The following is a 22,701-nucleotide window of genomic DNA, read 5'->3' as shown; positions in this document are numbered from 1 at the left end:
TAACGAGCTCGTATTAGCATTTTAGGATCTTCATTACCTTCATATATATGAACTCGTTCGCAACTGGGGTCACAGAGTTTATCGGCTGGTATTTATATTTTATAGATTTGTATTTTAATCCGTCTGTATAACTGTTAGTGTCAAACTTTTCTCAATAATGAACCCCCTTTGAAAAAGAAATTCAGCCACGTACCCCCAGATCAGCGCAGAAACCATTAGTTAGGGACAGAATGCTTATAAAGAGGTACAGCACAGCGCTGCACTATCAGAGTCTGATTTATTAAAACAAGAACATTGTAACTGAGAAACACTTAAATGCTACATTTCAAATGTTTACAATCCATCACTAAATTCATGGCAAACCAATTTTAACATCATGCAATAACACTAAGACGACATTAGCTGCTTTTAACTGATCTCTTTAATAAGTTGTACAATATAGAGAAACATGGGCTTGAGCTTCACTGAGGATCTTGTGAAGGCTAACTGCAGTTATTACACTTCGCGTTTTGAAATATGTGTAACTCTGTTAATTATAAAACCCACACTGCTCAAACTTGGTTACTTTTCCTAAAATTGGTATATCTATTTATTCATTTATTTTGGGGCGTGGGGAATGAAGAGAAAAAATATGAGCATTTTATGAGCATTTTTGACCCCTCATATAAACATATGCATAATGCTGCGCTATACTTTGCGGCCACACGCCGTTGCCAAGCAACGCTTATTGTTTAGGTCCTTTGATAAGCAGGCAGTCAAATGATTAACTAGAACTAGCTAGATCTGATAGATTTGGACATAAACGCGAGTGAAGTCTAACCGGACGTGAGAGAGGGATCAGATATCAGATCAGCTGCTGCTGCCGGAGAACACGCAGCTCTGCATGATCACAGCTCCCCGCTGTGACGGAGCGTTGAGTGGAGCAAAATTAAATACATTAAGAGTTAGACCCAACACACTTAGCTAGTTGATCTACTCTGGAACTAGCTAAACTAGTTATAAATATATGTATTTTTTACTGTCGGGTCACTTATTACAGGTTCAGCGAGCTGCAGGAGACTGACGGGCTGTCGGGAGAGGGAGAGGGAAAGAGAGCACCCGTTTATTTTTCCCATTGTATTATCCAGAATTACTGTAAACTTTGAATAAAGTAGTTAATCGACTATTAGTAGTTTGTTTAAATGCATTACTTATGTTTTGTTTTTTTCATTAACATAAAATAAATCTCACGTACCCCCTGCAGTACTCCAACGTACCCCTAGGGGTCCGCGTACCCCCATTTGAGAACCACTGTTATAGAGAATATGTAATGTTTCAATGTTTGATGATTGGGATTTATATTTATGATTTATATGTATTTAGAAACCACCTTCTTACATTACATTAAATGAATGTAATGATATTGATCTAAGGACAACAGAAAGTCAGTCTGTTTCCACTGCAGCCTGGCTTTTTCTGTGTATATCTTCACAGTTGATTGCACTTGTTGTAAAGTGCTTCTGATAATAGGGACACCAACACCGTGGACATCATCTCTAGTTTAGATGATTTACAATTATTATTATTATTATATTGATGGACAACAGAAAGTCTACCAGTTGTTTATTTCTATTAGCACAAGCCCTGTTGGGTTGGGGGGATGGGGAGGGGAGGGCTATCTCCGTCATAATTATTTGTTCACTAGACTTTGCTACCGGTGTTTTTTTGTTTTTTCTATAAAATGTCTTTACTTTTTGAATGTAATGCTACATGTTTTCACACCGCAGTACTTTTCCCAGTATAGTTCCGAAAATGTGCGTTCACACCAAAAAAAAATCGGAACTAAAATTAGTTCATGAGAACCTTTTCAGTCCCATTTCTGATTATCTGGGCGGATTGCAAGCCACGCCCCGTAAAACTCCAAAAAAGTTTTGTGAAGACGCCATTTTATTTGCTCGCATTAGCATTAGCATTAGCCCAGCATACCAACGGAGAGAGACTAACTTATGGCAACACAAAAGAAAACATGGGAGCGGTGGAGATGAGGAGGTGTCGGCGTTCTGTCGATTTACTCTGAAGGCTTCCGTAGAAGCTGCTGTTTCGGCCCAACTGTGGGAATTCTGTGTTGAACAAGAAAATTCATAAAAAGATTTGGAAAAGAAAGAACAAGTACTGCAACAATTGAACCCACCGGTGGTTGCAGACAGGACGTCCTTGCACAGTTTGAGCCAGTGTCCCAGCTTCCCGCTGGTGGCGCTGGAGGACATCATGTGGACCAGCGTCTCCTGGATGTCCCGCCTCAGACCGGGATCAGACTCTCGGTCCAGCAGAGTGAACAGAGCTCCTTCCAGACCCACCTCCTTTATGGTGACGTCTGCAGAGAGAGGGGGGGTGTTAGGTGTCAGTGTAGGGAGAGATCATTGTCTTGATGTTCTGAATGATGGGAAAGAAATATGTGTAATAAACTGTGAATGCAACATGAAATACAATAAAGATAATCACTGTGTTTCGGACTGAATGTGCTGAAAATATGTTATTCATAAAGAGGGAAAAAAATAAGTTTATGATTAAACGGAATAGGCGGAACTAACGCTATTTGTCATTCTAGTCGGACCCATTCGAGCGTAAAAACTATAAGTATCTGAAATAAATAAGTGTACTGAAACAAATACCAATAACTGTATTGCATTGTTTTCTTATGCGCAATTACTTTATACTGTCTTTTTGGTCCTGCATTTATTGGGCCCCCCTCAGAAAATAACTGGCCCCCCCAGTCAAATTGGTCTAGGACCGCCACTGCTTGGATGTGCTTTTCATAATTAGAACATAATGGAATTTTTGTGAATTCTGAATGTGGAAAACTAGATATTAATGAAGAAGTAATGTAACTTTTTCTGGAAACATCATATAGGAAACACATTGTAATGCCAGGAACAGTATTATTAAACGTATTCAAACATGCCTGGATGTTTAAACTGACATATAATATAATATAATGAATGTATTAAGCTTTAGCTGCTGACCCAGCTGTGTGTTGTCTCGTCTGGGCAGCTCTTTGACCAGCGTCACAGCGTGTTCAGAAACCTCCAGCGCCTCCCGCTGCACCAGCTGCCGCAGACACGCCACCACGGCCCGGCGCAGACACAGGTACGAGCTGCACAGGTGGGCCTGACACACACACACACACACACACACACACACACACACACACACACACACACACACACACACACACACACACACACACACACACACACACACACACACACACACACACACACACACACACACACACACACACACACACACACACACACACACACACACACACACACACACACACACACACACACACACACACACACACACACACACACAGTTAACACAGAATTGAGTTAACACTGTTTCTCTGTTATCACAGCAGGTGTAAGGTGTATCAGGCATGCAGCTACACACAATGTTTCCTCCAGTTTCAGAAATTAAACTTTTCATATTTGAATTACTGAATAATTAATTGACTACATTTCCTCAAAACATCTGTTAAAATAGTGATAATTATTAGCCACGAGTTCCCTAATCTAGAAAAACACAGATTGATTACATTCGATGTAAGATTAGATATACTTTTTGGATATCAAACCAAGAAGATGTTGGATATTTTTTCCTTGTTTTATCCAAATAGTATTTTTATTATAATAATTATTATTATCTAAAAGAACAATGGTGAAGTAATAATGCTCCAGAGTGAAAAGAGGTTAATGAGTTATGTTCCTTTATCATTGAATAAATCCACAGGATGACTCTTAGTAATAATATTTGAGAGTTCTTTCTGGAGGAAACAGAGTATTTTCACTGTAGGAGAAACAAACAGCCAGCAGGCAGGGGGTCAGTGCAGTGCTGTGGGTAAAGTTATCTGCAGAGCAAACGGTGTTAAAGTAAACTGAAAAACACGTGCGGGTTATTAGGGTACCAACAGAAAAGATGATCACAATAAACCTGTGTGACGTGTTTTTAGAATAACATGAAAGTGTTGATGGAGAAACAAGCTGAAACGTAAAGTGAGACAAACAGCTTCAGGCCTTTCGAGAGAGAACCTACCAACAAAGAATAATCCAACAAGATCTCCTGCAAGACACAACACAGGGTCAAAGTACTCAACATGTGTGGTTACAGTGTTACTAACAGATAATTGAATTGATGTTAATTGCATTGTTTTTGGGTATTCTTTGGTTGATTCTGTGTCTAACATTTTATAAATAAATGTTTTTTCTTGTCTTGTTTTTCACCACAACTAAGACTAAAGAGGTGCGAGCAATTGGCTTAGTCAAAGCTCTATGCTGTAGGTGTATATCAGGTGTATATCAGGTGTATATCAGGTGTATATCAGGTGTATATCAGGTGTATATCAGGTGTATATCAGGTGTGTATCAGGTGTGTATCAGGTGTATATCAGGTGTGTATCAGGTGTGTATCAGGTGTATATCAGGTGTGTATCAGGTGTATATCAGGTGTATATCAGGTGTATATCAGGTGTGTATCAGGTGTATATCAGGTGTATATCAGGTGTATATCAGGTGTGTATCGGGTGTGTATCAGGGTGTGTATCAGGTGTGTATCAGGTGTATATCAGGTGTGTATCAGGTGTATATCAGGTGTATATTACCCTTACATTCACTGCACATGTTCAAAACTGTATTATTTGACACATACATCTTTAAATCTGTCCATAGATAAAACCCAGGTGGTATAGGTGTATATCGTGTGAGTAGTTCAAGTGTAGTTCAGGTGTATATCATGAGTAGTTCAGGTGTAGTTCAGGTGTATATTAGGTGTAGTTCAGGTGTAGATTAGGTGTAGTTCAGGTGTATATCATGAGTAGTTCAGGTGTAGTTCAGGTGTAGTTCAGGTGTAGATTAGGTGTAGTTCAGGTGTATATCATGAGTAGTTCAGGTGTAGTTCAGGTGTATATTAGGTGTAGATTAGGTGTATATTAGGTGTAGATTAGGTGTAGTTCAGGTGTAGATTAGGTGTAGATTAGGTGTATATTAGGTGTAGATTAGGTGTAGATTAGGTGTAGTTCAGGTGTAGTTCAGGTGTATATTAGGTGTAGTTCAGGTGTATATTAGGTGTAGTTCAGGTGTATATTAGGTGTAGATTAGGTGTAGATTAGGTGTAGTTCAGGTGTATATCATGGTATAGTTCAGGTGTAGTTCAGGTGTATATTAGGTGTAGTTCAGGTGTATATTAGGTGTAGATTAGGTGTAGATTAGGAGTAGTTCAGGTGTATATTAGGTGTAGTTCAGGTGTATATTAGGTGTAGATTAGGTGTAGTTCAGGTGTATATCATGAGTAGTTCAGGTGTATATTAGGTGTAGTTCAGGTGTATATCAGGTGTAGTTCAGGTGTATATTAGGTGTAGTTCAGGTGTAGATTAGGTGTATTTCAGGTGTATATCAGGTGTAGTTCAGGTGTATATTAGGTGTAGTTCAGGTGTATATTAGGTGTAGATTAGGTGTAGTTCAGGTGTATATCATGAGTAGTTCAGGTGTATATTAGGTGTAGTTCAGGTGTATATCAGGTGTATATTAGGTGTAGTTCAGGTGTATATTAGGTGTAGTTCAGGTGTAGATTAGGTGTATTTCAGGTGTAGTTCAGGTGTATATTAGGTGTAGTTCAGGTGTATATTAGGTGTAGTTCAGGTGTATATTAGGTGTATTTCAGGTGTAGATCAGGTGTATATCAGGTGTAGTTCAGGTGTATTTCAGGTGTAGTCAGGTGTATATCAGGTGTACTCAGGTGTATATCAGGTGTAGTCAGGAGTATATCAGGTGTAGTTCAGGTGTATATCAGGTGTACTCAGGTGTACTCACGCAGAGTGCAGGTACGAGGCTGGCCAGGTTGACGTGTGGAGGTGAGAACATGTGCAGCTGCTGCATACAGGAAATGGCTCTGGCCTGAACCAGAGAGTCCGGACTGTCCTGCATCACCCCGCAGCCAATCAGACAGCTGGAGCGCAGAGAGGACACCGCTGCACCCTCACCTGCCGGAGGAAACGCACAGCATTCACACAAGGAGATTCAAGATTCCTCCAGCTCCTTCAGCTGACACCACACACACACACACACACACACACACACACACACACACACACACACACCACACACACACACCACAACACACACACACACCACCACACACACACACACACACACACACACACACACACACACACACACACACACACACACACACACACACACACACACACACCACACACAACACACACACACACACACACACACAACACACACACCACACACACACACACACACACACACACCACACACACACACACCACCCACACCGACCACACACCAAACCACACAACATACCACCACCACACACACACACACACACACACACACACACACACACACACACACACACACACGTCTCTGTTCTCACCTTGCAGGTCGGGGCCCAGGCAGGTGATGAGGGCGTGCAGGCAGCGGCCCAGGCTGTGGTGCACCTCAGGGTGCGTGGGGGGGGCAGACAGCAGCAGCCGGAGCACCAGGGTGAAGGACGCCTCGGCATGGGCGCGGTACAACCCCCCGGAGAGATCCACCACCAGAGACATGCTGTGGAGAGACCAGGTCTGCAACACAGGGGGGAGAGTTTGGGTTTATTAGTGTGGAGTCTTTTTTCATATAACATAAGAAAGACTGATTATTACATTAGAAGCTTATTGTGCTCATTTGATGTTGCTGTGACTTTGGAATAAATAGACAAAATCACCAATCCCAGGGATTAGAAAGGAAACGAGGGGAAAAGTCACAGAAGAAAGTTTTTAGCTTGCAATACTAATGTAGCAAAGCCAGGTGCAGACTGCAGAGACAACGAGTCACTGAGGCTCTGGCCTTGGCCGTGTGGGTGCACTTTGCTCCCACGCATAGCGAGGAAGCAGCATTATGAAGGTCTTCCACGATATCTGTGGAAACGTTAGCGAAAACAAATCACTAGGATAGAGACATAGTAGGGAGGGACTTCGCCGGCCAGCCGAATGCTGATTGGAGGATCGTGTTGCCAAGAGACTTTTGTCTAAGTCTGCGCCCAAAGAGAACCAAGTCTAAACCGCGGTTCCTCTTCAGCTAGTCTTGACCAATCAGAAATGTACGGGCAACGCCCTGAGTAATAAAATGTATTGTCGCACGAGGTTCGAGGCTCTTTCCGGAAATAGACTGACAGCTCTGCTACCTGTGATTTCTGTGACCGGACGCAGTCATTGGCCAAGTGTTATATATATATATTTTTTTTTTTTTGCTCTCTTATAATAAATAGTTAAACTTAGAAGTTGTCTGTCTTTCCTGGAATTTTGAACACAACATTAGCACTTCTTTAATCAAATGTTTGAGGGTTAAGACTTGTTTTATGGTTCAAGGTTTACTTTCAGTTCAAGGAGTCTTTTGCACTTGTATGGTCAAAGACTCTCTTTCCACCTCGCAACCTTTCCTATTTTGAACGCAATCCTTTTTTTCATAGTTCTGACTTTTGTTTAGAATTTGTTTCGGAATTTTCACTTTTCTTTCATAGTTCTGACTTTTTCAGTTTTAGGGTTCAAGGTTTACTTGAAAAGGCCTTTTGCGCTTTCGCACAGTTATGGTCAAAGACTCCGGGTGTTTCTCATACTTGGAATTCTACCGAGCCCGGCGTACTTCGCAGCAAGACATTTCGAGGCTGCACATGTGTAGACTGCGCGGTCTCAAAATCCCCACAATGCTTTGCGCACGGACCAATTTCCTCAAATCTGTGGCGGGAAATGTAAGGGGCGGGGCCTCTCATATGACGCACACCTGCACACTTGCTCGCCTGTTCCACTCTTTGTTTTCCGAATGCCAGGAAGTATTCTTGCCTCGCTTCTGAAGCAAGTGACTCGGAAGACATGTGCTACCAAGCAAGCGTCCTCGTCATTGAGAAACACCCTCTCTTTCCACCTTGCCACCTTTCCAATTTTAAACGCAATACACTTGCAAAGAAAATAGACAAACCCACTAAAACAAAGTTAAAGATAGGTTTAACAGATAGCGTTTGTATTTCTCGTTATTTTCTATAGATACTGCGATCATTTTGTTATTGCAAACCTTCTGGGGAATATAATATCTAATAAACGGTCCTTCTTTTATTGCAAATGTACCCAAAACAAAGTAAGAATCACGTCATCTGTGGATCTTTTTTGAAAGATGTAAGTAACAATGGACAAACAGACAGAGAAAGGACTGATGTGTGCGTACCTGGACCTCAGGTGAGGTGCTGTCCTGGCTCAGGGTGAACAGCACTCCCAGGCAGGTGGACAGGTGTTGAGCGGAGCTGATTCCTCCGGTGTAGCGGTGCAGCGCCCCCAGAGCCAGGGAGTAGCCACTGCGAGACGCTGCGTCCCGAGACGTCTTCAGCCTGGAGGATCAGCACGGTTAGAGGCAGCAGCAGCAGTAAAGGTAGAAGAAGAATGGACCTCAGGATGAGTTTCAAGTCTCTTTATGATGTATTTGGTGGATCAATAATAACTCAATATTTAATAACGATTAGTGACAAGGATTACAGAAGCTCTTGAGAGATTTTATTACATTATTCATACTTTTTCGAAAGTTTTGACTTTCTTTTCATAATTTTGACTTTGCTTAAAATATTCTTGCTCTTGAGAATTTAGACTATTTTCAGAATTTAGATTATTTTTCTCCAGAATTTTGACTTTTTTTCATAGTTCATACTTTTTCAGAAGTTTGGACCTTCTTTCATAATTTTGACCTTTTTTTCATAATTATTATTTTTCTCAGAATTTTGACTTTTCTCCAAAAAAATTAACTTTTTTCAGAAGTTTTGACTTTTTTTTCATAATTTTGACTTTTCTTAAAATATATATAATATATTTAGACTATTTTCAGAATTTTATAATAAGATTATTTTTCCAACATTTTGACTTTTTTTCATAGTTCATACTTTTTCAGAAGTTTGGATCTTCTTTCATAATTTTGACTTTTTTTTCATAATTATTATTGTTCTCAGAATTTTGACTTTTCTCCAAAAAATTTGACTATTTTTGGCTTTTTATCAGAAATTTGACTTTTTAGTATCCTTTCAGAATTTCGACTTTTGGGGTAAACGCAGACTAAAAGTCACTGTACGCTTAAAGAGGAAATCATTAATACTCCATTTCCACCTTTAAACACTGAAACAAGTCCAAAGGCTCCTCATGAGCCAAAGAAGTGCGTTGACGGCCCGTCCACACGGCGGCGTGCGTTGAAGCTTCAGCGCTTCTTCCCATTCACTTTGAATGGGGTGACGTCCCGCTTTGCCGAACTGCATTGTGGTTCCGTCGCTTCGCTTTGCTCGCTTCAAAAGTTGAGCAAAGTTCAACTTTTCAAGCTTCGACGGAAGCGCCAGCCAATCAAATCATATGCCAGTACAAGCTCAAGCCAATCAAACCGCGTGGTTGTGTGTCCGGGGCAGGAGATTCATGTGATTGGTTGTTGGTCGAGCTTCAGACACGCCCACCGGCAAGCTTCAACGCAGGCCGCCGTGTGGACGCTGCGTAAGAGACGTTTCCTGCCTTAATATAACCCAATAAAGACACATTTCATCAAAGCATCATCGTGTTGAGACGCACTGATATATTTGGATCTCAAAGTTATTTAAAGCTTTTTGAACTATTTCTGGATCGTTATGAAACGGTCTCTCTTTGTGAGGAATATTTTTGGAACTTGACCTGAATTTTTGCTGTTTCTACTTTAAGATCATAAAGACTGGAAATAGATTGCAATGATTTTGAAGACTTCTTGTTTCATGTAGTCTGTTCACAACAGCAGGAATTACGCTTCATTGTAATGGGAATATAAGAATACTTATTAAAATTAAATAAAACTTATTAAACGTATAAGTAAGTAAGGGAGCATTCGTCAAAGGTCCTCTCCGGCAGTGAGAGTCCACTCCAACACCGTCGGCAGCATCTTGAACATAAAGCAATGTATGAAGGTGTGTGTTAACGTACCTGTCGAAGCAGAGCAGGGAGACGGACACGGTGAACCCGGGGTCTCCGACCACCTGAACCAGCCGAGCCAGACCCTCCGCAGCCAGACATCTGAGCAGGGGACTGGCGCTCTCTAGCGCCCCCGAGAGGAGAGACAGAGCAGGGGAGCGAACCTCCTCTGGACCCAAAGAGCCACGGATACATCCCTGGTGCTGAGGAGGAGGAGGAGGAGGAGGAGGAGGAGGAGGAGGAGGAGGAAGAGAATACAGGTAGGTTCCTTGAATCATGCTTTGTCAGAAGGTTGACTTTCAATTAGAGATGTCCCGATCCGATTACGTGATCGGGGATCGGAGCCGATCACGTGATTTTCAAAAAATCGGGGATCGGGATTTTTATTTTATTTTATTTTTTATAAAAGTTTTTTTTTAATTTAATGTTACAAAACAGAAATGATCATGTCCACGTCTTAAAGTCATCCTGAGAACTTAGTTTTGGTTTAAAATTACACAACATCATGTATGTGCTGCTTCCTTTGGGCTTGTTTTCAGACCTGGTTGCTTATTCCTCTGAAAGCTGGCAACAGAGTGGGCGCAGTGTCTAATAGCAGCAGCAAGCTAACGAGAGGCTACGTTCAGCTGGTGACTCGGGAGTCGGGACAGATAAAATGTCAGGAGTTTGGAAGTATTATAACATTGAAAGCGAAGGCAGTGTAAGAGCCAGATGCAATGTTTGCGGAGGTTCCGCGTGGTGGAAAGAACAGAGCTACGTTCAACACGACCAATCTAACACGCTACCTGAGAAACAAACACCAACAACAACACGACGAGTACACAGCGGCCACTCAGGTAACGGCACGGAAACAACCGACACTTTCAGAGACTTTCAAAAGGAAAGAGAAACGGCCCCAGAACAGTGAAAAGGCCAACAATAACAGGCAAGATAGCTGAGTTCATCGCGTTGGATGACCAGCCGTTATCTGTTACCTTTTTTTTCTCTTAATGCATCGCATAAAGATCGGATCGGGAAAAATCGGTATCGGCAGATTGTCAAAATCAAATGATCGGAATCGGATCGGGAGCAAAAAAAGGTGATCGGGACATCCCTACTTTCAATGTTTGGTAGTAACCAAGACAAAAAACAAACAACTTTTAAAATGCTTGCTTTCTAAATGTAGTTCACAAAGGAGCATCTCAATACTGAGAGGCTTTTGCGACACAGTGTCATGCACTTGCACATTACACTGAAATACACTGCTTGATTCACGTCTTTGCATTAACACTTCATGTAATTGCTCTGCATTTGGTCTCCACACACCACAGGTCTCGGTGGGTGTGTTACCTTGAGCAGACTGCAGAGGGCGGCACAAACGTGTGTCTGCACCGTCTGCTGCCGCTGACCCTTCAGCTGGTTCACGGTTTCCACAAACTGCTCCAATATCTTCACTCTGAGAAAGACAAATAATACATAAGCCACAAATGAGATAACAAAGAATAAATAAGTACAACATATAGGCCATATAAGGTGTAATACAATAAGGGTGTAATACAATAAGGGTGCAGCAAACATAACGGGTATGGAGGGATGTGTGATGGGGTGTTGAATGGCGTGCGGTTGCTGTAGTTAAATCAAATCAGTGGTTTGAAGTGTCATTTAAGTAAATACTGCACATGTGATGGCAGCACATAGACTTATATTGTACATACATAAAGAAATATGCTCATTCTATTAGTTTGCGTAGGTTTTCTGCAATTAAAACTGTCGGCACAAGTAGGTATAACATATTTGAGCAGTGTATCAGTTTAAAATGTGCAAAGAGGAACAGCCTTAGTTTCCAAAACGGAAACGCTGTATGAAATGTACAAAATGATGTTCCTCCTTCTACTCCAGTTGGACTCAGATGTCGCACTTTTCCTTGTTCATGTGATGCTTTGGTGTTTTTGTTTCTTTCCCGTTAACTGTCAAGTGGGATCTAAGATTTTGTGTTTCTCTTATTTTCCTACGATACCGTTACGATGGCTGTGAACAGTGGTGTAGAGGGGATGTTTTACTGGGTGGACGCTATTTTAATTAGGGCATCCCAAAACGGGCAGACAGGTCGACAGAAACTACCAGTATGCTTAGTCCTACTTTAGGTACTGCCTCTCTTACAGCCTCAGATCCAGAGCCTGGTACGGGTCCAGGTTCCTGCCGTGCGGACTGAGGCTGGAGAAAGGAGTCTTTTTTATTATGGTCCTTGGTTTTGGAATGACCTTCAATCAAACCTAAAACGGCGATCCCCGCGTCCAACGACCAATGAAGGACAGGCCATCTTTTCTATTTGTTTTTTGGAGAAAGCGGCAGGCACTGTAAGATTATTTTCTTCTCCCTGCTCTTTTTCGGGTATGGTGTGTTTATAGAGACATGTACCGTAATTTTCGGACTATAAGGCGCACCTGAATATAAGCCGCAGCAGCTAAATTGAATGATGTGGACATATATAAACCGCACTGGACTATAAGCCGCAGGTGTTTTAATGTTTAATGACCGTATGTAAGCAGTCCAGCCTTTCGGAACCCGTTGGTGATCGTGGATGTTTTGACACTCCTCCACGCCGTCAGGATCCACTCGCAAACTTGAGCAAAAGTTGCTTTTCGCATGCGACCAGTTTTGGTGAATGATTTATCGCCGCTAGTCATCCACGCCTCCCACTGAGCGAAGGGTTTGTGCATGAAAACTTCCTTTGCACAAACTTTCTCGCTCTCGTAATGTCTGTCTCTTTAGCTTTCGTTCTGTCTCTCAGTTCCACTTTCACTTTGGCGCGCTACCTGTCTCACTCTTTTCCGGCCTCCAGCTTTTCCTGCTGGAGCCCGCCGCTTAAAGGTGGCGGGCACGGACCGGTCATAGAGCCCATAGCGTTAAAGGTGGTTAATTTTACCTGTAAAATCCATAGATTTAGGAGGTCCCCTAGTGGCCGTTAGCTGTACAAATCCATAGATTAGCCGAACCGTTATATAAACCGCAGGGTCGAAAAATGGGGAAAAAGGCGCGGCTTATAGTCCGAAAATTACGGTAATTGTTATACATTAGGTTGTGCATAGTTACCATGAACGGAACAAATACAAATTAAATGAATGGGTTGTGGTGTAACCGGCAAGAGAGAAAGCCTTTGAGCTCCAGACTGTTTCAGAGAGAATCCTTGATAATCCATGATATGGCGTTTCATCACGGCAGCATTTAGTTTAGACGGTAGCTGCCGGGTCCCGCATGAGCTCAGACCCCTGCTCTTTAAAGCATGAATTTCCTTTTTTTTTTATTAAAGCTTTATTCCTAAATCAGCACTTTAGAAACAGGAAGTGAACCAGAGGGATATGAGGCGTGGCTAGAATGATTTGTTTGGTATTTTGAGCAAAACACTTCATAGACATGTTTTTTATATATTTGTATATATCTGAGACCTGTGCTGTTGCCTACAAATAGCATGATAGGTGACCTTTAAGCTGTAGGACGCTCCTTCTGTTCGAGTTGACTTGTAGTTTTTTATCTCGAGCAGCTGAGAGGATGTGATTTACCTCTGAGCGGAGATGACGTGGGGGTAAAGCGCTCCGAAGAGACGAGCAGCTGCAGCGGTCAGAGCGACGGGAGGAGGAAGGGGAGCTGGAGTCGCATCACTTTTCTCACACAGGCCGAAGGCGTCGTTGTCCAGAGAGCCTCCTCCCACACTGCTGCCGTGGAGCTGGAAACACACACACAGATTCAAAGGTTGTATCGTCATACGCACAAAGCTACAGTGTAGGAATGGCAATGAAATTCTTCTGACCTGAGCTCCTCCAACAATGCAACATATATAGTCAAATACAAAATACAAAGTAGTGCAAAAAGTCTATATACATGTCAATAGAATATAGAATATGTACAAGAAGAGTATATGAAATTAAATAATGTAAATTAAGACACAATTGTATACGGTTTATTGTGGTGATAACTATTTAAAAATGTAACGCAAGGGAATTTGTGTTTGGTAGATTATTTCTTTGTTGTAACAATGCTTCTTGGCAATAAATCTGATAGCGTTGGAAAGCCTGTTTTCTTAACTTTCAAATGGTGCCACATTTGAAAAGACCATGCATTTGTGGGATGAGCAGCAGAGCCGAGTATGTGGGGTGCGCCCAGGAAGAATGTGACAAATCTCCTCTGCCCAGTTTATAAATAAGTATATAAATACTTATAAAACGGACAAGTCAAATCAAGCAATCTGATTGGTTCTTAGCCGTGATATAATGAGCGTATATCACGGGTAGAATTGTAGTTATTTTTCACAACAAGTCAGTATCCCGCCGCGTCTGACAAAAGCTACAACCGTTACAGCTGTTACATTACGTCCGTTACGAAACCAACAAACTAACAAAGCTTAAGATGGAAACATGTAAGGGAGAATGTGCAGCAACGACTTATTGACCGTTGTTAAGGACGCTCACATCTGAAAGAAGTCCGGTCGATTTAACTGTGTACAGTTTGCATCCTGTTAGCATCCCTCACCTGTTCCTCGATGTATCTGTGGTCGGTGTTCTGGAGGGCGGGGCCAACGAGAGGCAGGTCGTCACGGTGACAGAGGGGGGGCAGCAGCGTGAGCTCTGAACACGGCTGGTTCAGGTTGTTCTGACCCGACAGATCTGAGACCAGCTGGTTCATCACCAAACCAAAACTCTCTGCAGGAGGACGAGAGAAGCGCTTTCAGTTCAGTGTCTCACAAGAAATAGCCACCAATCAAATGTTGACTTTTTTCCTAATTTTCAGTATTTTTAGAAAACAGACTTTGAACTTTTTTATTTTTTTCAGAATTCTGACTTTTTCTCACAACAAAAACAAAATAGCCAACAACTAAAGAGTTTAAAGGACATTAGGAAGGCTTTAAACAAAGATGTATAAGAAAGATCAGGAGAAGTCATGAAGGAACGTGATACAGAAGGAAAGGAAAAGACAGAGAAATCAAGGAGAGAAGGAAGTAACAATAACCAGGTGTTGATCAAAATGATTTGCGAAATTTGCGATAAATCTACAAGAGCGATTTTAAGTAGTTTGATCATCAAGGTGAGAAGTAGGCGGTCCAGGTGCTGCTCCACTCAGAACTAGGGATGGATGCCGAGCCCCGGTATTAAACGGGCCCCGGGGCTGAATTATGACCGTGGTTCCGTTAAGCTCCGACGTTATCGGTCTTTTTATCGGTACTGGAGACATGTAAAAAATATATGTCATATGTATTATTGCTACACAAACATTATATTGCAGTTTTAGTGTCGCTGACTCGTTTCTAATACGCAAAAAGACTGCAAAATGTCTCTATGATTATTTTTAGTATTTTCGATCTTTCCAATCCAGACGAGATCTCTCTCCCCCGTCTGTGTGCGAGGGGGCGGGGCAGTTTACACACACGGAGGGGATGGCGGAGAGAACGCGCTCCGAGGTGTGGTTAAACTTTGCTCGTTACCTAAAGTCCAATAAGAGTTTAGCATGTGAGGGAGGTAACACGAGCAATTTGTCTAAACATTTAGCAAAAGTGCTCCACGTCCAGACGGAGGAATGCACCGGGTTCCACTGTCTTTCTAGCAGCTCTGTAGCCCCGTCCAGAGGAACGTTTCCACGTCAGGTGTTCTGTGTGCTAGCAGCAACACACGGAGCTAACTACATGATACAAGCATGGGTTAATGATTAGAGGAAACTGAGTTATTTAGTTTTTAAAGTTTCAGCTATTCTGTTTACAGTTCTGTCATCACATTATTTAATACCATTTGATAAAACGTTGTTGTTTCTTTTGATGTGAAATATTATGCATTTAATTAAATAAAAAGCAATGTTGTTTTGTTCACAATTTGTTTACCTTATTTTTTTCTCGTTAGAGTACCGTTAAAAGAAGCGGTATCGATAAAAGTAGTAGTACCGTTAAAACCTAAACGATACCCATCCCTACTCAGAACATTATTAAACCGTGGCTTAAACATTTTACGATTCTTTCAAATGTTTAAATGGTAAAAGGTGGCGGACCGTATGCAGCGGGTTCATCCCCTCCATCTCTATCCCAGAAACAAGTGGACCTAAAGAAGAAAGACATTTGAAAGCAGCACAGCAAACACAAAGGGAAGAGGGAAAGAAAGGGAGAAGAGAGGCAGGAGGTAGGAAAGGAGGTGAGTGGTAACCTTGGTAGGTGTGAGGAGGCAGCAGAGCCAGCAGCTCGTAGACTCTCAGTCTGTAGATCAGAGACCAGCTGCGCACTGAGCTGCCGTAAGACCGGAGGAGAGCAGGCAACCTGAACACACACACACACACACACACACACACACACACACACACACACACACACACACACACACACACACACACACACACCACACACACACACACACACACACACACACACACACACACACACACACACAGGTTACACACACACACACACACACACACACACACACACACACACACACGCACAGGTTACACACACACACACACACACACACACACACACACACACACACACACACACACACAGAGGTTACACACAGGTTACACACACACACGCACACACACAGGTTACACACACACACACACACACACACACACAGAGGTTACACACAGGTTACACACACACACGCACACACACAGGTTACACACACACACACACACACACACACACAGGTTAAACACACACAGGTCACACATATAAACACACACACACACACACACAGGTTACAAACACACAGGTTACACACACACACACACACACACACACACACACACACACACACACACACACACACACACACACACACACACACACACACACACACACACACACAACACACACACACACACACACACACACACACACACACACACACACACACACACACACACACACACACACACACACAGGAAAACTTCAGTCAAAACAATGTTACAGATGTAAATAAGCATGTTCTGGATTGTATTTGACTTAGGTCTGCACCAGGGTGGCAAGAGAAGCACAGGTAAGCAAGCGGACCAAGCTGTTTTGATATGATGTGGTGGTATTTGAAAGGACTTAACATTTACGTGTTTATAGAAAGTACTATTGATAGGTAATTACCATTGTATTAGCCTATTTAAAATCATCAGGACATTTTGTCATGAAAACTAGTGATAGCCAGCTAGCTAGTTTGGATAGCGCTAACGTCTTCCCTTCAAGTGGTCTACATCTAGTGTTGCTTCTACAAGCTAGCAGATAGCTGTCACCTTTGAATCTAGTATTTTTCTTGCTAAGCGGTTTTGATATAATACATGACTGACTTATGTGGTTTATGGCTGAAAGTATACGTATACGTTTAAGAAACACTATTGCTATTCATTCAGCCATTTGTAAAACAACTGGCGTTGACGTTAGTGCTACACTTTTCCGTCATGTTGATTGACTAGCGATAGCTGGTGAGCTATCATCACTAGTTAGGAGGATACGTCTCTCTTTGAAGGAATTGTAGGGGTTACTTTTGGAATCCTTCTCATATGATTTTCTGCTTTTTGAACTAAAATTCTGACATTTCTGTGAGATGATAATGTTTCAGTTTATCCTATAGTTAAGTTGTAGAGTTTTTGCTGGCATCATGTGGGTGATTCAAACTCTGAAATAGCAGCTTGATTCACACTTGATCAAATGTAAAACAGCGCTGATGTAATCCAAGCATTTAGAATACGGAAATTAGATGGAGTAATGTAACGGAATATGTTACAAATGACATTTTAGAGCATGTATTCTGTATTCTGTAACTCCTGCTTAATACATCATTAATGTTTCTTGGTGAATGAGAATGTCACGGTATTAATCTGAAAGGTAAAACCAGCGTAATTTAACCAAACGGCCTTTGTGCCCTTGAAAAAGATGTGAACGGGAAGGCCAAATGGCCTTGCCCCTAAAATGACGAAATTCCAAGCCTGGTCTGCACACATTGTTGCTTCAGTGTTGACATTGCTCATAACAGAAAGTTATAGTTCAAATAATGAAAACTAACTCTTTACTTTTTTGTACCGTTCAGTCGTGAGAAAATAATTCTCGTTGAAGGCCGAGTCAGATTTCTGTCATCTGCTGAAAATTACCGTACGTCTTTTCAAATTGTTATATACGTTGGAAAAAGTAAATGTCCTCTCCGACCAATCGCCCGCAGCTCTGATTTGAATGCATTATATATTTGTGTTACAAAGCGACTGACTTGGTGAGCAGGGCGACGGCGCAGGAGAGGGGCGTGAGCAGACGGCTCACGATGTCATCGCTGACGAGCTCCCTGCAGTGAAGAAGCAGGTTCTTCATCGCTGAAAGACACAGACACACAGGCGTTTTCTTTTGATGTCTGTTTGCCGTTAACCTCAGCTCTGAGATGGTTAGTTGAACCCAAAGATCCCTCCGACCGCGTCATGCTGTGCTTACAAAAGAGAGTTTATGAACAACACGTAGTTCCCTGGATGATTACTTTAAGATGCCGCCATTAAGGTGTTTCTAATGTACAACAATTATCAATAATAAAGCTTTATTTATAGCACTTTTCATACACACATTACAAGTTAAAAATAAACCACAAGACATTCCCCAGAAACAGAAATAAAAGTAAAAAGATAATAGATAAAAAATGTTGCTATTGAAACTGTTAAATAAATAATATAAGATAAAACAATGAAGGAAAATTATTGATCTCAGGCTCCCTGAAACGATTCTCATAAAATATGAAAAAAAACGAAACCACACGAATAAAAAATTGGACTCTAACACATAAAATAGTGCAGCAGTGTGGGACTGACCAAAGAGCGCCCCAGCACGTCCCTCCAGCGTAACCTGCCACGTAAAGTAGTCCCCGCGTCTCAGCTCCATCTCCTGCTCTCTGAGTGAAGCAGGAAACACACACCGCCACAAGAGGAGGAGACGAGGCAGGTGGTGCTCCACTACAGCCGGGCCTGAACACACACACACACACACCATGTATACATCACTTCAGGGGACATTACATGCATTTCCTGGAGACTTATCCTAACCTTAACCAACACATGCCTCCAATTTGTCCCCATGAGGGAGGCGAGTCCCCACACGTGACCGTGTAAACAGATTTAGGTCCCCACAAGTATAGTAATGCTAGGACACACACACACACACACACACACACACACACACACACACACACACACACACACACACACACACACACACACACACACACACACACACACACACACACACACACACACACACACACACACACACACACACACACACACACACACACACACACACACACACACACACACACACACACACACACACACACACACACACACACACACACACACACACACACACACACACACACACACACACAGAGTTTTTACCTAAAGTGATGAGCGAGGAGACGAGCAGCCAGCCGGCCTGAGTCCTCTGCAGAGAGATCCGGCTGCTCTGAGAGGCGGAGCGCAGCAGGTCCTCAGCCAGACTCAGCACCATCTGCACACACCGAGCTCGTTAACACTTTAAATATATTGTAAAATAATGTTGTCACGGGACTGGCATTTCTAACTTCACTACAACCTCAGCGGACTTGAGTAAATATTGATATCTGATGCCATTTTCAATAACACAATGAAATGATTTTTAACACATAGATAATGTTTAAAGATAAATATAACAAGGCTATAAAATGACTTATCTTTTCTTGGTTAGTAGCAGAGAACCACGAAATGATTGCAGTTGAAAATAATTCAACATGTTAACATCAATAAAACAAGACCTGACGTTATCTCACATTTAAGGCAAAAAGCGCCTAAAAACAGAACGTGTTACCTTTACGTTTTTTTTTAGTTATGTAACTAAATGCAAACATTAGCATGGGATGTGTAGTAGTAGTAATACTTAGCGATGTAGTGGGCTTATTTTACCCACCATGCCTTTGGTGTGTGGTATTCCCAGGGGGCAGTGCTGCACCGCTGCCACCAGGGCGGCGACGGCGGCTCCATATCCGGCCACGGCTTCTGGGGAAGACTTCAGCGCCGCCAGCCGCTCGGTGCAGCGATCCAGCAGCAGGGAACACTGGGATGGCATCGCCGTGGCAACGCAGCGTAGACACCATGCGGCAGCGAGAGAGGCGGAGGGGGCGGGGTGAAGGAGGACCGAGATCACCGTGTCCAATAGGGCTGCAGCACGGATACACACATCAGAACAATACAACCTCCTGAAGGCAGTTAAAGGGTTTTTCTGATGGTTTAAAGTGTGTGTGAGAGAGAGAGAGAGTGTGAGTGTGAGTGTGAGTGTGAGAGAGTGTGTGTGTGTGTGTGTGTGTGTGTGTGTGTGTGTGTGTGTGTGTGTGTGTGTGTGTGTGTGTGTGTGTGTGTGTGTGTGTGTGTGTGTGTGTGTGAGAAAGATATGTGAGAGAGAGAGTGTGTGTGTGTGTGTGTGTGTGTGTGTGTGTGTGTGTGTGTGTGTGAGTGCCTGAGGATGGCAGTGTGAGTGTGTGTGTGTGTGTGAGACCCACCTGTGCTGCTGTCAGTGAGCAGGGGGGCTGCAGTGGATCCCAGTCCCTGTACGAGTCCTCCGAGCTCCAGCAGGCAGCAGACCAGCACGTGCTGACTGGCTGAAATGTCTGCAGTGGAAACTCTGGTCTCCACGTCCCATCATTTAGAGCTGCATCTGCACACACACACACACACACACACCACACCACACACACACACACACACACACACACACACACACACACACACACACACACACACACACACACACACACACACACACACACACACACACACACACACACACACACACACACACACACACACACACACACACACACACACACACACACACACACACACACACACACACACACACACACACACACACACACACACACACACACACACACATTTCAATACTTTATTTGGTTCCACACATTAATTGACATAGACAGGGAATCAAATATATCGGGGCTAAGCAGCACAGAACACTTAAGGGTACACACAGCATCTCCTTCTCCACACTAGAGGTGTCAATAAAAGCTTTGTTGGCTTTTCTCTTTGACATTCCAGCAACTCTCAGACCAATCGAGGTGCTTTTATAAACATGGCCAAGACTTCCCAATATGAGTATGCTGTATCTACACTTGTACCCAAAGCTGGTTATCACATCGAGCAGTGGTTGGTATTTGATATACTTGTCCTGGAAAGCTTGGTCAACAGGTCAAAGGCACAGCCGACTTCTAAGATTAGCACCTCCCTGTGATTGGTGTCAACAAAACAACATCAGGTGTATTTGGGATGTTAGCAAAATGCGTGTTCACACCGGAGTACATTTCCCGTTTAGTTCCGTTAGTACTGCTTATGTCGCGTTCACACCAAAAAGAGTACTTAGTGCCGGGAAGTTTTACCCCCATTTTTAGTGCCTGCTAGAGAGGTGGTACCAAAAAAGAACCAATTTCTATTGGCTGGAAGAATTGCAAACCACGCCCCGTAAAACTCTGAAAAAAATTTTTTACGCCGCCATTGTTTTTGTTGGCATTAGCATTATTAGCATTAGCATTATTAGCATTATTAGCATTATTAGCATTATTAGCATTAGCGCCGCGCACCAATGGTGTCGGCGTTCTGGCGATTTACTCGGAAGGCTTCCCCAACTCCGGGGACTTCCGGCTGGGGACTCCGGGTGGCAGTATACGCCGTCAAGTTGTTTGCGGCCTGCCAGTAAAACCAAAGCAGAAGAAGAAGCGACGTCAGCGGCTTCATTTGCGTAATCTTCACTCAGGGAAAAGTACTCCGGTGTGAACGCGAATGGTACTAATGGCGCATTTCCACTGCAGCGGGTCGCCCCGTGTAAGCGTCCTTAATCGTCCTCAAGCGGCCAGGCCAGTTTTTGGTGGCCTTTCCATATAGCGTAGCGCCGGCTAGCGGGTACTTTTTCCCTCTTTTTCCGGCCCCATAAAATCGTGGTTCTCTCAGGCCAGGGCTGAACTAGTGACGTCAAAACTCTCGACTGCTGATTGGTCAGAGAGAATCATCACAAGATCGCGTGCGAGATCATCCCTAGCATCGCATATATATTTAGAAGCAAGCTTGCAGCATTTTTGTAAACGGAGGAGCTACAAAAATGGCAACGTCGAAGAAAAGCACACCGTGGTCGACCGAGGAGGTGACGACGGTCCTACATCTCATTGGGGATGATAAAATCCAGCGGGAGCTCGACGGAACAACTCCAAATGTGAAGCCGATCGCCCCGCCTGCACTGCGTTTGCTATAGTAACTACCCCAAGGTCCTAAACTGTAAGGGGAATGCGCCCACGGCCCTCGGACGGCCAGCGAGGCAGCCCGCCTGAGCGAGGACGCTACCTGAATGTCATGTATCCCCAGAGGAGAGTCCTCTCTGCTCACCGATGGTTGTTTCTGCGCTGCCACCGCGAGGCACAGCTGGATGGCGGCGTTAGTTTGAGCCTTCTCCCCCAGCAGGACCCCAGGGTGCTCCTCAGGATGAAGGAGATGCAGCAGTGCGTCACCACAGCATCGCCTGCCGTCTGCGTGGCTTTGCCGTGCGACGCCAGCTCCATCAGCAGCGACAGGAAGGCGGGGAAGTTCGCCTCCAACCAGGAGCCTCCGAGGGTGGAGACGAAGACAACGCAGGCCTGAGGAAGACGACGAAGAGGAGGAGAAGCGATGATGAAGAGACCGTACAC

At 43.3% G+C, this 22,701-nt stretch overlaps 1 protein-coding gene across 1 annotated transcript in view; it reads right to left on the bottom strand.

The window, feature by feature from the left end:
* Positions 1–22,701, bottom strand: part of LOC117443266 (HEAT repeat-containing protein 5A-like) — a 50,769-nt gene that overhangs the window by 6,572 nt on the left and 21,496 nt on the right. Inside the window, exons 11-24 of the mRNA XM_071202566.1 lie at positions 19,376–19,487; positions 18,794–18,946; positions 18,211–18,310; positions 16,168–16,277; positions 14,513–14,682; positions 13,546–13,709; positions 11,336–11,441; positions 10,019–10,209; positions 8,268–8,427; positions 6,445–6,634; positions 5,850–6,019; positions 4,078–4,104; positions 3,003–3,147; positions 2,171–2,353 (exon numbers count right to left, since the gene is read on the bottom strand). Of these exons, the coding sequence (XP_071058667.1) occupies positions 2,171–2,353; positions 3,003–3,147; positions 4,078–4,104; positions 5,850–6,019; positions 6,445–6,634; positions 8,268–8,427; positions 10,019–10,209; positions 11,336–11,441; positions 13,546–13,709; positions 14,513–14,682; positions 16,168–16,277; positions 18,211–18,310; positions 18,794–18,946; positions 19,376–19,487 (1,981 nt within the window). The remainder of the gene's footprint in view (positions 1–2,170; positions 2,354–3,002; positions 3,148–4,077; positions 4,105–5,849; positions 6,020–6,444; positions 6,635–8,267; positions 8,428–10,018; positions 10,210–11,335; positions 11,442–13,545; positions 13,710–14,512; positions 14,683–16,167; positions 16,278–18,210; positions 18,311–18,793; positions 18,947–19,375; positions 19,488–22,701) is intronic.

Source organism: Pseudochaenichthys georgianus, unplaced genomic scaffold (genome assembly GCF_902827115.2).
Source record: "Pseudochaenichthys georgianus unplaced genomic scaffold, fPseGeo1.2 scaffold_572_arrow_ctg1, whole genome shotgun sequence".
In the NCBI taxonomy this organism is placed as follows: domain Eukaryota; kingdom Metazoa; phylum Chordata; class Actinopteri; order Perciformes; family Channichthyidae; genus Pseudochaenichthys; species Pseudochaenichthys georgianus.
The sequence above is the reverse complement of the archived record's forward strand: the minus strand, read 5'-3'. Positions and strand labels throughout refer to the sequence as shown.